This window comes from Rattus norvegicus, chromosome 14 (assembly GCF_036323735.1).
Source record: "Rattus norvegicus strain BN/NHsdMcwi chromosome 14, GRCr8, whole genome shotgun sequence".
NCBI lineage: Eukaryota > Metazoa > Chordata > Mammalia > Rodentia > Muridae > Rattus > Rattus norvegicus.
Window position 1 is genome coordinate 40469629 of NC_086032.1, and position 15459 is coordinate 40485087.

Consider the following 15459-nt stretch of genomic DNA (forward strand, 5'->3'; position numbering starts at 1 on the left):
GTTGCTTCCGGATTCCTGTTTAAGAGAAGACCATAGAAAGAAGCAGGTGGCAGAGTGAAATGGCTTCACTCTTGATAACAGAGCAATGAAAAGAAAGACAAGAGTGGACAAGGACAAAACATACAAAAAATTAAGCCCTATTGACCTATCTCTCCTATTTGATTTCTTTCTAATGGCACTAACTTTGTCAGTAGCCACACCTCCTTTGGCCCCAACTTAGAAGTTTCTTTTCTTGCCCAACTTTAAGTATTGAAGTCTTTCTACTCTGCTCTTTCGTCTTCATTCTCATTGTAAATCAGGCTTTGTGCAACCAACCATAACCATGACATTACCTAAATGCATTGACATTTTCAACACCAGGTTAAGCAATCCATTACTTTAATCTCTTAGGCCTTGCCTAAATGTTCTGTATTTCTTTACAATATAGCATGAGTTTTCTAGTCTGATTCCCACAGTCTTCATTCCCATCTGAAACTTCAAGAGCCATTCTTTACTATATGTATTCCTATCAGCACTTTGGTCTTCTGAGATCACCACAGTCTTCCATTAAGCTGTACTCACAACATTCTTGGACTACTCTAGTCTACATTACCAAAACTTTCCTAGCCCTTTCTGCAAAGCAGCTCTAAAGCTCAGATAAACATCACTGAGTATAGTTACAGCAATGACCCACTAATCAGTGTTAGTTTATCTGTTAAATAAGCTGTAATGAATAATCCCAAGAAAGACAATTTAAGAAAGAAGGGTTTAATCTGCCTCACATTTTTGAAGGCTTTAGTCCAAGGCCCATTGACTTTGCCGCTCCTCATGCAGTGATAAGACAAAGCATCTTACCAGAGATAATGCAGTAGAGCAAAGAAGCTCACTTCATAATGATCAGGAAAGAAAAGAAAAGAACGTAGAAGTACTTGGCAAAAATAAAGCTGTAAAGTATTCCCAGTGACCGACTTGTGTAAGATCTTTACCACCAGCTGGGATCAAAGTCTTTAATGTATGAGTTTCGCAAAGTCATTGCAGATCCTAATGATAATGACAGGCAGACTTTGGCTATTTGAGTGAGCCCAGAGCAGTCACAAGAAAGTCAGAGAATATGTACTAAGGGAAGCAGGAGTGAGACTTATCCAGGGCTGAGAGCAAAGAAATATGTGCACCCTCTGGAAGCTGTAAAGTAAAAGTACTATACTCTCTAGATGCTCAGAGGGATTGCTATGCCAAAACCTGGTTTAACTCTGTACCACACAGGCTTTTGATCACCATAACTATAAAGTAATACTTCTGCATTGTTTTAAGCCACAAAACTAGCAGTGATTCATCTCTGCATCAATAGAAGACAAGCATATTGCAAGAAATAGTAATCATCTTCCACGCCTTGTTAAGCCTAGATGCTATAAACCTCATTTTTATATAACCAGCTTAATTGACCTGAGCTGCGTTACAGCTCTCTAACGAGGAGGAAGTCATGAGTCTTGGATCAATGCAAACATACATGTTTAACTAGAACAGGTTGAAAGGAATTCAGGAAAAAAATCTTTATTACAGAGGAGGTAATGACTTCCTCCAGATGCTGTGCAAGCATGTTGCTAGTAACTGTCATAGGAAGGTACTTGTGAGATTCCCATGAGAACACATGAACCTACCTAGCCCCATAGTACCAGAAATATGTAAATAAAAATGGAGGCTCAGTTTCACAGGTTAGTACTGGGCCTTTCCAAACTCTTCAAACTTTAACCCATGAAGTCACTTCTCTCAATCTCTAGGCCCATCAACCTCCCTTGGGATTGTAGCACATCTAGTTCTTCTTATCATTATACCTAAGACAGCTCCACAAGTTTGGCACTCAGACTCTCTCGTTGCCCCTTCTCTTTTCTCAAAAACTGTATGGGACAAATCAAGACACTGGCTTTCACTATTCTATTCCCCTGCAGACTAACCAAGCTCCTACAGGCTTTCCATGTAGAAAAGGTATAGACCAGAAATTTTATAAAACATAGGAAAAGAACAGATGAACTTAACTTTTTTCCCAATTCCAACTTGTTGCTTAGAAATTAACATTGAATACTGCTATTGTTTATTAAGTTTGTGGAAGTTATAAGAAAAATTATAATTTATTTCTCTTCCAAGGGAAATGTTATAAGGTATAATTTGTCAAAAGTTAGGCAAAATAATGATTATTGGGAAAATAAACTTGAGAAAAGAGACTTCAAATCATTAGTGTGTTTGCGCACATAAACTTCTCTTGGTTAAAATTTTCCGCATATTTTATTTAGTTCATAATTTTGTGAATGTCCTCTAGTCAATAATGACTTAGGCAATGACGTATTTATGTAAGTGTGTAATTTTATAGAATACTTATATTGTGATTCTTATACAAATTTTAAAATATATCAGAAACTCTTCCAGCATGGGCAAGCCACCAAAAAATGGCTGTCTTGCTCCACGGTTGCAAGGCTTGCTTAAAGTCTGGAATCGTATGTCCAATCCTCCAGCTCACTGATTCTTCCTTCAGCCTTATCGAGTCTTCTGTTGAAAGCTGTTGTTGAATTTGCCAGTTCACTTATTGTATTTTTTACCTCTAGAATTTTTATTTTGAAGTGATTAACTTTTATTTCTCTGTCAAACATCTCATGTTGTTCATGAATTATTTCCCGAATTTCACTTAGTTTTCTGTCTGTATTTTCTTGTAATTCTCTGAACTTCTTTAAAAGGACAATTCTGAATTGTTTGTCTGTCATTTCATAGATCTCCTGTTCATCTTGGTCAGTTTCTAGAGTTTTCTTTGTTTCTTTTGAGGATGCTGAGTTTCTCTGATTTTTCATCATCCGGGTGTCTTTCTGCTGATGCCTGCTGATTTGATGAGATGACGGCCTCTTCGAACCTTTGTTGGCGTACTTTGGTGACACTAGATCTTTACTAATTCTAGCCTGGGTTTCTGGATGGGCAGGCTGGTGGCAACCCAGACATTAAAAATTTCCAATAAGAGGAGAAAAAGAAAAAAGAATGAAAAGGAATGAGGAAAGCTTAAATGGTTTATAGTATAGCGTCTAAAGAGCAAAGGTACAAGCTATTAGCATTCAAGAGGAAGGAGGGTAGGGATAGAAAGCTTACTTATAGAAGCAATGGCACCAAACTTTCCAAACCTGCAGAACGATATGAATATCAGGGTACAAAAAGGGAAAAGGACATCAGTCAGATTTTAATCAAAATAAAAGCACCAGAAACCATATTCCAATTAACCTGTCAATGTCCAGACTCCAAGAGATGGATCTGAAAGCACCAATATAAAGAAGGAAATACCATACAAAGAACTGCCTATGTATCAAACATCTCAGCAGGAACATTACATGGCATGAGGGACGGGATTACACACTCAAGCTACTGAAGAAGTGATGGATCCTTGCCAACCAAAAGCAGTACAATCTGAAAGTTTGTCTTTCAGATATAAAGGAGGAACAAAGACTTTCCCAGACACACAACTGAGAGAGCTCATTGCTGAGTTTGTCTTGTAAGGAATGCCAGGGGCAGTAGTAAATGTAAGCACTAAGTCAAACTTAGAACTCGCTGATGTATTCTAAATGAAGTTCAGAAAGCAAACTTATTTTTAAAAAAGGAGGGTCACACAAACATGAGGGTGTATGTTCAATCCCAGCACTCATACAAAAACCAGTCATGGTGGCTTCTACTTTTAATCCCCCACTGTGATAGGCAAAGGCAGGTGGATGTCTGGAGCTCCTTGGCCAGTCAGAATAGGCAAATGAGTGAAGCACTGGTCCCATTGAGAGACTCTGTCTCCAAAAAAAACACCAAGGTGGACAATACATGAGGGAATACCTAAGGTTGAACTCTGACCCCCACATGGCATACATGAGCAATTGCAAACACATGTATATGTATGCATGTGTGTGTATTCATGTACCCCTAAAAATCATAACTACAATGATTCATTAAGGAATATACAAATACAAATTATTCACAACATTAATACCTCAATTGGGAAAAGCAGTAGAGTGAAATGTGGAATATTTTTATGACCATAGCTAATTTCAATTAGATTAAAACATCTATTGTAACTACATGTCTTTGTATCATAGTAACCACAAGGCAAAAACATATATATGAAAACTAAAGATTGATAGGTAAAAATATACTCCTCAAGGAAAAATCATATAGCCACAAAGAAATGTCAGAAGCAAGCAAAAACCAATTCAGAACCAGTTCAGATTAATGCACAACATGACAATGGTATTTCCTTGTCTGCCAATAATTAACTTGAATATAAATGGGTTAAATTCTTCAATTAAAAAGCATACAGTAGTTGCCTGGATTAGAAAACAAAAACTAAGACTCAATCAATTGGAGTGGGAATAAAACTTACTTTACCTGTAAAGAAATATGTCAGCTGAAAGTTAAAGGATGGAGAAAAATATCCCATACAAATGAAGACTAATAGACAGAAAGAGCAGCTGTATTTTCATCAGATAAAGGGGACTTTACCACCAAAAACTGTGAAGAGATACCATGAAGATAATCACATAATAACATGGAGGTCAGTTTAACAAGATGACAATTGTAAATATATATACACCCCAAACCTGAGAACTGGAATTATAAAGCAAATGCTAATAGATACGAAGGAAGAGTCAGGCCACATTAAATGATGATAGGGCTCCAACACTTCATCTGCGGTGGACAAAGTGCAGATTGTCCATACACAAAATTATCAAGAAAACAAAACTATACTCTAGACAAAATGGACTTTATAGACATTTACAGAATATCTTATCTAATAGCTACAGAGCACACACCCTTAACTCTATGCACATAAAGCACACACAAGCCAAGCAAAGAATTATCTATATATCTGTGTTCACTACAGCACTAGTCACAACAGTTAAAACATGGAACCAATTTAAATCACCATTAATGAGTAATTGAATATGAGAATGTGGAAATACTGATAATAGAATACTATTCTCCTATTTAAACAAATGAAAATTTTCAGCTTTGATAGCCCTTCAAGTTGGCTGAAACCAAGCTAAATACACTTATAAACGCCACATGATCACATATTGGACTATGGAATGTTGACCTTCCAGAGAGTAAGCAGTTAGCAGACCCTTGGGTGACTATCAAGTACTGATAAATGTGGAGCTGTTGGCCAATGAATGCATAATTACAGCTAAATGGAAAGGAAGAATATGTTTAAATGGCAGGAATGGGCATTAGAAATAGAATAAGCAATCGAAACAGAAAGTCAATAAATAATTTCATACACAAGGAAAGGCAAGAGTGGGGAGAGAAAAATGAGGATCAGGGCTCACTTACTTTCCATTTGGATGATGAAAACATTGTTAAATAGTTTGTAAATAATGAATGCACAGCTTAGTAAACTCACTAGAAGTATCTGATGGTACACCGTAAATGGGTAGATTATATTATATATAACTTATGTCTCAACAAATGTCTCATGTAACCAAAGTCATGGTTACACAAGTTAAAATGTCATAACAATAAAGAAGAACCTCACACAGTGAGGGAGTAGGCAATGTTGATGGAGCTAAAGGTTTCACACAAAAATCAGATAAGTGAGTGCTAATTATCTGAAGACTTATAGGATCAGAATTAAAAGTCCTTGTTACACAGATTCACCTACAGTCCTTAGTCTATAAGGTAGAGCTAAACTAGAAAGAAAGAGAAAAACAAGAAAATAAAAGAAAAAGACCAAATGGAATGATAACCTACTAATAAAAACTCAAAAGGAGAAAAAAATAAACATTAAAGAAGTTAAAAATGAACTATTTAAGAAAATAATGTCAACAAAAAACCTAGACTCCTTTGGATGTGGAAAGTAAAGCCAGATTCATAGATAAATTCTTTCAAAACGGACCGTCCTGCACAATACAACACTGACAATTAGGGACAGGTCTTCTGCTTCATGGTAAGTATGCCATGGATGTCTTTACATCAGTAGAAAGAACCTGTAACAGAGAGACAGATGGATGGAGCAAGCTAGCAGCACTCGTGCATACAAACTCCAGCTCTAGCCTGTACAGGAAACCTCCAAGTGAAACAGAACAGAAGGAAACAACCATCAAGTGGATTTCACCTAATTCACTAACAGTTTTCACAAAGTAGGTGTACATGAAAATAATTCTTAAAAATCATTCTCAAGAGGGACATAATAATGATTATTCTATTTCTTTCACACAATTTTGAGTACAATGAAGTATAATTAAGATGCTCACTGGGGTTCTGCACAGTGTCTAATGCTTTCAAGAGTAAGGAAAAAGGTGGGCACTGGTGGTGCAAGCCTTTAATCCCAGCACTTGGGAGGCAGAGGCAGGCAGATCTATGAGTTTGAGCCTGGTGTACACAGTGAATTCCAGGATAGCCAGAGCTACACAGAGAAACCCTGTCATGGTCAAGGGGCGGGAGCATGGGCAATAAGTCAAGAGTTTTCTTAGTGTAATTGTCTAAAATATTTGGGATCATTATATGATATCCTAGGGTTCACGCCTAATTCCTGGTAACTAAGAAGGCACTATATCCATGAAAGTTGTCTGTAACGATTTGTCTGGGCAAATGGCATTTTAAATTCTACAAATTAATTTTTCTCATATATAAAAAGGAAGGTCGGGGTTGGGGATTTAGCTCAGTGGTAGGGCGCTTGCCTAGCAAGCACAAGGCCCTGGGTTCGGTCCCCAGCTCCGAAAAAAAAAAAAAAAGAAAAAAAAAGAAAAAAAAGAAAAAGGAAGGTCAAAACAACTAATTTGCTAATATTAGTTTTATTTTGTAATATTTCTGTGAGGAATTAATATATCAATATTCATAGGTAATATGAATAATGCCTGTGTAGAAGAGCTTTTTGATAATCATGAAGTATTATTACTGCTGATTTTAGAACATACTATAAATAAGTCATCAAGATCACAGAGCCATCTGGAGAATTCAGGGAATAATAGCATATTACCAGACCTACATCCACGAACCAGCGATAGATAAAAGTATTTCCAGAAACTTCTATGACTACTATGCATTCTGACTTAGTGGACAAGTCTGAAAATCAGACTTTCTTGAGGCAAAACCTTGAAATCTCATGACAATTTAATCAATTAGAAATGATGTCTTTGATAGTTTTTAATATACTGCTAAAACTGAATAAATTCTATCATTTCTACAGATCTTGCCTTAATAAAAACCAAAGATTAAAAAATGATAAAATTTAAAAGTTCACAATAAAATAATAAAATTTTTATATTTGGTATTATACTTTTTAAAGGAGGAAAAAACAAATGTTCAAAAACATGCATTATTAGCTTTGAACCAGATTTGATCTGCAATAGTAAATATATGCATTATCAAACAAATTGCATGCATTGTAATAATAATTATCAAAAGTTATTATGAAAGAGGAAGGATGATTTTTTTAAATAGTCACAAAGGACTTAACAATAATTTTCTTGCTTCTTTTATAAGACTTTTAGGTAAAAGTGATATACAAGAAAGCCGTGAGCATGATGCAAATTGCTATGCCAAAAATATCACTTTAGTGTCTTAAAACTTTAAAATGCTTCTAGGTACAGCTACAATAGCAAGATATTAATTTACACATGCAAACAGAATCTATGCATTCAAGGCCCTTCTTCGAAGTCATTTTTCTTTAATAATCTTAATTTGGATAAGTGGAAAATTAAAATTATGGAAACTAAATTGGTATATTCTGCTAGAATATACTAACAGCTTGAGGATAAAGCTAAGGAATAATAAGCATCTAAAATATAGAACCACAACAATGTATGAGCAAGCCTAAATAATCTTAATCATCTGTACCACAGAGCCCATGGAGACACTTTAAAATTACAGCTAAGAAGAAAGATCTCACTTAATCCAGAAAACTGGGCCTTCAGAGCTGCGTCACTCAACACTCTTAGGGTTTGTTTTCTGGCTGATAACTGCCTAGCTTTGTGTGGGAAAGACAAGGAAGAAGTAGTAGTGACTTTTTGTAAATTCCCCAATAATTGGGAGTAAAATCACAACACTGGGTAGAAAAAGAAATCCTTAGAGTAGACTTGCTAGGGCTCAAGAAAATCGCATACCTTAGACTGCCCTGGCAACCCCTGTGGGCCTGTCCTAACTCAACTGAACGATGAGGTTAGCCATGACTGGGAAACCTGGCCTATCTGCAGCCCCGGATGATCTTCCCAGTAACCTTACCTGATCAAAATCTCACCTCTATACATGTCTCCTCCATTTTTCCCATTAAATATTGACAGCATAAGCAATGGGAAGGACTCTTATCTTACTCTAGGAACAGAAGTAAGTTTACATTTTACGCAGTTGGTGAATCGTTTCCAAACTTTGACGAGTGTAAGAATAAACTAAAAAAGCTTCCAACAGAAGCAAACTCCCAGCTTTAGTTTGAGAATTTCTAACTAATGCAGGTCTAAACTAGATGATAGGTTTTCAGATTTCCAGGTTAGGCTCAGTAAGCCTGGTCTTGGTATTTATGGGAGGGATAAATAAAAAGTCAGCCCTGGATTTGAAGATCTATAATCTAAACCAACTGAAAATTTTTGAGTGATTCATCAGGATACCGCTCCTCTGCCAAGACTCCCTGACCACCAAGTGAACACAGTCTCTGCTTCCTGTAGCTACTGCCCATCACCTTGCTTAATATTGTGTATCCTCCATTATCTGATATTCTGTGGTGTAAATTAAGTAACAAATAGAATAGAAACTAGTTCAGACACCGACTTTAGAGGCCAGCTTCTAAGTAAGTACTACCAAATGGTTAAAAAATGTTTTAACATATCATCTGATCAACTTGTACAGCTGTAATTTTAGGAAAGTCATGCCAATGTTTTATGACATGGGACTAGCCACACAAGGAAATAATAGAGAGGAAGCCAAGCGTCTCACATGTCCTCTGGATGGTTTTCTCTTTATTTAGCACTTCCCCTCAAGTTTCAAGTTGAGTGCTTTAAGATTTTATAACCTAAAACAGGAAGAAATGTCTGTTTCTTCAAGCATAGTTCCTTGTTCACCAGACAGGCTGTATATCGAAACCTTAACCACGTGTCCGAGGGACTGGCCACTCACTCTTTCCTCCCTGAAATAAATCACTAATCTATGGCGACGTGAAGGATGCTTGCTGCTCACTCCGCAGAAGTTATGGAAAATACAGAGGCAGGAAGTTACACCTGGTAGCGATAATGGGTTGACGAAATGTTGAACTGCCACTGTTAACCTCTATGCTTCTCTAGGACTGTGAGAGACCTGTGGGAACCTGTTCATCTCCATCATCTCAGGACAAGATATAGAATACCCTTCGTGATGTGCACATTCTTTAGCAAGTATCAAGGAATCAATTCTGTTCTCTCTACATACGGCTCCATAAGTCTTTTTCCCCTACTGTAAGAGATACAGTTCTTACAATGAAATGAATGGAGCCCCTTTGAGTAGTGTAACTGGCAGCCTTGGTTTGACAAAAACAGAGTTCCCTTAACCTGTGCTCCCTGGAGAGACCAAAGAACATTCATTTTATGGTAATGGTGGTTGTGATGAAACTCAAGATAAGGCCAAACTCTGCGATTGCAGATGCTGATTATTTTAAAGCCTGGGGTAGATGAGATTATCAGAAAAGGTTTTGCTGGATTTGTACTCATAGAATTTTTGTTCACCCAGTTATGCACAAAGACCTATAAAAGTAAGATATTTAGAATAATCTAGTTGTAAAGTTTGATCTTGAAGTTTTCTAACTCTGAATTGTGCATTTGTAACATTCCTAGAGTGAAGACAGAGGAAGGAATTAGATTCTCTTGTAGGCTTTGGAGCTTATGTTCTTTATTCCTAAGTGGCAGGCTGGGCTTTGGTTTTTTGGTTTTTTGTTTGTTTGTTTGTTTGTTTGTTTGTTTTTGGTTTTTTTTTGAGAGGTTGATAAATGCAAGTCAAAGCACTAAAATTAAATCGAAGCTTTATGAACAAACAGTCAAACCACGTAGCAATTCAAGTACTGAGAAGTCGAGTTAACCACAGGAAATGCCCACATTTAGAGAATATTGTCATACAGAAGCTTGGTCAACACCTTGATAAATCCGGAAGAAATTAACATCTAAGCCTTGTAGAAATGCTTTAAACACTATAATCTGCTGTCTTATTTGTTAAGAAACAGGGTGTGCCTGTCATCACCCATCAAAGGAGATCACGTTCATGTCAGAAATCTGGGTATGCAAAGGCAACCGAGTTTGCAAAGGACAATGAGCCTATTTTAATGGGTGGCTGTGCACACAGGGTCTTAGATGGAGAGTATCTCGGGAAGTTTAGAGAAAAGAGATATTGATTCTATCCTGGAGAACTGCAAGGGGTGGAGATGGTGAGTGAGGAACAAAGCTCAGAACAGGAAAGTGTATAATGACTTACCTGTAACACTTTGGTCAAATTGTTAAACAGAGCCTGGCCAGCACTCACTTTGTATTTGACGCCTCTGACTGTACCATTTTTGCTTAAAATGTTGACTCTTCTCGTACCAAAAGCCTTCTCACTGGCTGTCCTGGCTAATACCAGCAGGTTATCCTGATCTTTCTCCTGTTCGTTATCTTCCAATCCAATGTGGCCATTTTGATGTCCCTCAGAGTCACTTAGCCCATCTATTGCACAGACACTAGCACATTCAGAATCCAGAGAGCCTGGTGCTTGTCCATCTTCATAGACCTCTTTCAGAACTCTCCCACTGTGAGATGAGGCAATCCGAAACCGGACTTTCCGTGGCCTGTCACTTTCTGGCTTTGTCTCCCTTCTTAGCATGGTCACCTCCACCCACACGAACAGTTTACACCATTATGGATCTGCTGTCAGTTCATCTCCTTGCCACAGCAACAGCAGAGCTGAATTCCAGAGACGGTAGCCCTCCTGTGACAGCAAAAGAAAAGAAGATGCCCAAGGGCGTGCAGTGTGCCTTGGCTATCAATAATAAATATGCATGTGTGCTATGGTTACCATTAAACTAAAACCTGCAAAATGATCCCGGTCTTTAAATATTAAACGTCCATGGTGGACTCTGACTGAACAAGTGCAAGAAAGTGGCCTGAGATGAGACAGAAAGTAGGTACGTGACAAGGACATAAAAGGCTCAAATGTCAGAGCAGAAGATGTGTGTTGAAATGATCTTCCAATTCTATAGGTTTCTGTCTAAACTAGGGGTCAGAAACAAAATCCAGAATCAAATGTGTGTGCTGAGGTGCCCCGCTCATGTTTGTTAGTTTCTTCGACCACTCTCTCCAGATGACCTTTCAAAGGGCAATGAGTGTCTTGCCTGCCTACAAACAGCCAATGGTGTTAATTCTAGCTGAGGAGCTGAGTTGACAGCATCACCGTCAGATAAGGTGAATTTGCAAGACATCTTCCCTCCCTGGGACTTTGCTAAAGGCAAGCTTTGAACACACACACGGTGAACACAAGAACTTCAGGTCGTTTTCCTACTTCTGCAAGTAGGGAGTGTTCTCTTTGATACAGGGAGGGGCTTTGGGAAGGAGATGTGGAGCAACCAAGGATGAAAGGAAAATCCTCCAAGCCAGCCAGATCAGCCACAGAGATCCAGGTGATGAGCAGTGATAGAGGCTCCGCCCAGTCACTCCCGTATAGAGAAGGTCTAGCACTCTGGCAAGCAGCCAAGAAGCCTTTTAAGATAGAAGCTTGTGTTAAAAACGTTGCTAGTAAACATGTAAGCTATCTGTATCTCCAGAAAAGAGGAGAATTACCTAACCCAGGTTGCATTTTATGGTCATTTTATGTACGTTTTTAATCTATCTCTGTTTATATTATTTTTCAAAATTTGGAAAATACTCAATAGAAAAAGCTGAAGACAAAGGCACTAATAGTCCCGCTGAACACACTGAACACGTGCGCATAGTCCAGCGCATGGAGTGAAGGTGGTCCAATGCTTAACTGTCTTGCTTGCAAAGTCGTTTCTAAGGACGGAAGAAACAAAGTGCTCGCATTGGCGAATAAGATATGAGCAGAAGTAATCAATCCCTTAAGGACCAAGGCAGTTAAGGCAGAGTCTTCTATCTGTAATCTCTGAGAATCCTTAGAGCATACACTGAAGCAGTATGACACCCCCCCCCCCGCTTTCACATTGGCTTGGTCATGTACAGATTGTACACAGCCATCAACATGCTGTGAGTTCATGAATCTAGAAGTCCAGTCATGGCCAAAACATACTGTCTTGCTCCCTTCCTCCCCAACCTCTAGTTTGTATAACCTTTCTTCCCCCTTTTCTGCCAAGGTCCCTGAGTCTTGCAGAGGCCATGTGGCTAACTACCCCACAGCCATGTACTCTCCACACTTGACCAGTCGTGAGCGTCTGCTTTAACTTCCATCCGCTACAGACGGAAACCATTTTGAGAAGGTCGGAGAGCTGCACTAGCCTATTTGAAGACAGAGATGGATTCATAGAGTTGTTTCATACTATGTCTGTTTATCAAGATAACAGTCGGTGGGTCCATCCTTGGGCCTGTGAGCTCCCCAAGCTTGCGTTCTTAACCAGACTTGCAGTACCAATAACTAAAGAGCTCTGGACAGATGATGGCGTCTGGGGAAGACAGATCCAGTTTCCTTTAAGAGTGTGACCCCTGTCAGGTGAGCCATGCTGCAGTTAGATGGCTGCACACACAGAACACAGCACAAATTGCAGTCAATGAGTTATTACGTTTAAAAAAAAAAACAGAAACAAGGCACAAAGTGGGGTAACAAGATGGCAGTAGATTTGGGAGGAGTTAAGGGAAAGAGTTGGTAAATATCAAAATGCACTGTATGAAAGTTCCCAGAATTAATAAAAATATTTATTATTGAAGAAAAAAGTCACTTACTGAAGGACCAAAAATAATTCACCGAGGCAGTCAGAGTCAAAGGGAACTTTACAATCATCACCACTACTCTGCATATGATTATGTATTTAGAAATTATGTCATATATTTATAATAGTATAATATAGTAGATATATTTGTATTCATAATCTATATATAATTTTATATAGTGCCATAGAGTTAAATACAAATTCATATTGCATTTAATACCTTACTCTTTCATTTAACAACATAGCTGTCATTAACCCTAAGACACATGAATTCAATTTAATTATGCTAATATCCATGTCTTTGCCATTTGCTACTGTATATTCTGGAAAAATCTGGTCATCGAGATGTAACATGCCTGAGCTTTTTGTTTTTTGTTTTGGGTTTTTGGTTTTTTGGGGGGCTTGGGGTTTGTTTGTTTGTTTGTTTTTTGGCTTGGTTTGGTTTGGTTTGGTTTTTTGGTATCATAGTAAATATTCCCTTACTAAAGTATTCTGAGTTTGTTTGCCTTTCAGTTCACTCTTGAAAGGGAGATGACTCACTTAAAATATTCTATAAAATATTATACATACATATGCATTTATGTACAAATAACACATATTTTGTATGTAAATTTAAAATGTTCTAAAATGTTTAGTCCTTTTAATGAAATATCTCTGTCCTTCACACAGGTTTCTCACATAGCAGAAACATTTGTAGTATGAAAAACTATATGCTTGATGTATAACATACCCTTAATAATTATAATTCATATCTGTCTTAAGCTAAAATAAAGTTAGACTGTTGTGTTCAGTAGATAAATCTTTACACCCGTCATTCAATCAGGAAATAAGTATCTTAAATGCTGCTCAAATATAAAACCTAGCATAGAAGTGGTAAGTGTAAACATGTAAAATTATTGCATGTTTTCTCGGTTTAAAAATTATCTCGGCTCCAGCTGCACATGTAGCAGAGGATGGCCTTGTTTGGCACCAATGGGATGAGAAAGCCTTGGTCCTGTCAAGGCTGGACCCCGCAGTATAGGGGAATGTCAGGGCGAGGAGGCAGGAAGGCGTGGTTGGGTGGATGGGGAACACCCTCAAACATGAGAGGGGAGGGGATATGGGATAGTGGGTTTATGGACAGGAAACCAGGAAAGGGGATAACATTTGAAATGTAAATAAAAAAATCCAATAAAAAAGTTATGGAACAAGCTGGAGAAGGACCTGTTGAATACGTATCATACAACAGAAATCATCTAGATAGCTTTGTTCCTGTTCATTTTCTCTGGAGTTTTGGTTATTTCTGTATGAAACTTGCTGCTAATGATGCATTGATTCCAAATATTTATATGAACTAATAATAATTACAGGCAAAAATTTAACTCAATCTTCTGTTTCTATGTGCATTCCTTGGTGAGCAGTCCTATGGCATCATCTAAATAAGACATAGTAGTTTCTGTCATATTACCATGTTTCTTGCCTGTGTCTTTATTATCCTTTTATGTAATAAGTTAATACTTTGAGAATGATGTTTCAGTTAATAAATACATTCATTGCCTATTCTGAAAAAAATATCTCTAGTTATCAGAGAGTATTTTGTGTGCATATGAACTCATTTCCTTTGAAATAATTGACCTTCTCACTTTCACTATCTTTCTCTACATGCGCAACAGCCTTCTGTTTGAAATTGGCTCCTGGGCACTCTGACAAAGAAAACAGCTACAACTGCCCACTGTCTCGTTCATCACCCACCTTCTGGGATCCGGTCATCATTCGTTACCTTCTAATCCTTTGACAGTCCTGTATGCTCCCTCATCGAGAGTTTCTTGTATTTCCTTCATATGTACACTTGTAATTATTCATTTAGCAATATTTATTGAGCACCTACCAAATATCATAATTTATGGGTCTAGTCTACACAGGTGAATAAGGTAGAAATGTTCCTAGTTTGGGGTAAACTGCTATAATAAAAAATAAAGTCAGAATGGAAAACATGAGACTGTTTACAAGCAATACAAAAGTGGAAACAGTGGGAAAGGACCTAGTAAGAATTCTCCTTTAGACTAAGTGGAAATGATAATCCTTTCGAAAAAGGAGATGTTATGTTGGAGTCTACGAAAATGAAGAAATGCTGATGTGTGAAGACGTGAGAGGCAGGGATGGAGGACCGGGAAAGCTGTGGCTTTGTAGGAATGTAAATATCCTTGAGGAGAAAAACCAATTGGCCTGTTCAGAAAATTAAAATATATCAGAGTGGTCAAAGATAATTATGACTTCCATCTTATAAAATTCTTCTAAAAACAGGACTTCCCAGCCTACCCTTTAATTTCCTCTCTAAAGCCTGAAACCATAGATCAAGTCATATTATCAACCCAGGGACATATCAATCATGAGTATGCTTCATACCAGTCACATATATTCGTTTAAAGTAACAATTTATAAATTATAGGAGCTCTGAAACTGTGAAAATACTGTAATTCATAAATCCAAATTTTAAATATCCTCTCTTCACTGAGTAGGAGAAACACTAACCTAGCAGCTAGATCTAAGTCTGAACTTTTCAGTTTTAATAGAGGAACATCCAACAATGTCCTAATTATAAAAAAAGATATAGCATCAGAATTAAACTC

The 15459-nt window shown here is 37.6% G+C and overlaps 1 protein-coding gene across 1 annotated transcript in view; it reads right to left on the reverse strand.

Moving 5' to 3' along the window:
- Grxcr1 (glutaredoxin and cysteine rich domain containing 1) overlaps window positions 1-10865 on the reverse strand; it is a 122417-nt gene extending 111552 nt beyond the window's left edge. The window contains exon 1 of the mRNA NM_001191935.1: window positions 10417-10865. Coding sequence (NP_001178864.1) covers window positions 10417-10800 — 384 coding nt within the window. The 5' untranslated portion in view covers window positions 10801-10865. The remainder of the gene's footprint in view (window positions 1-10416) is intronic.
- Between the last annotated feature and the right edge of the window lie 4594 nt (window positions 10866-15459).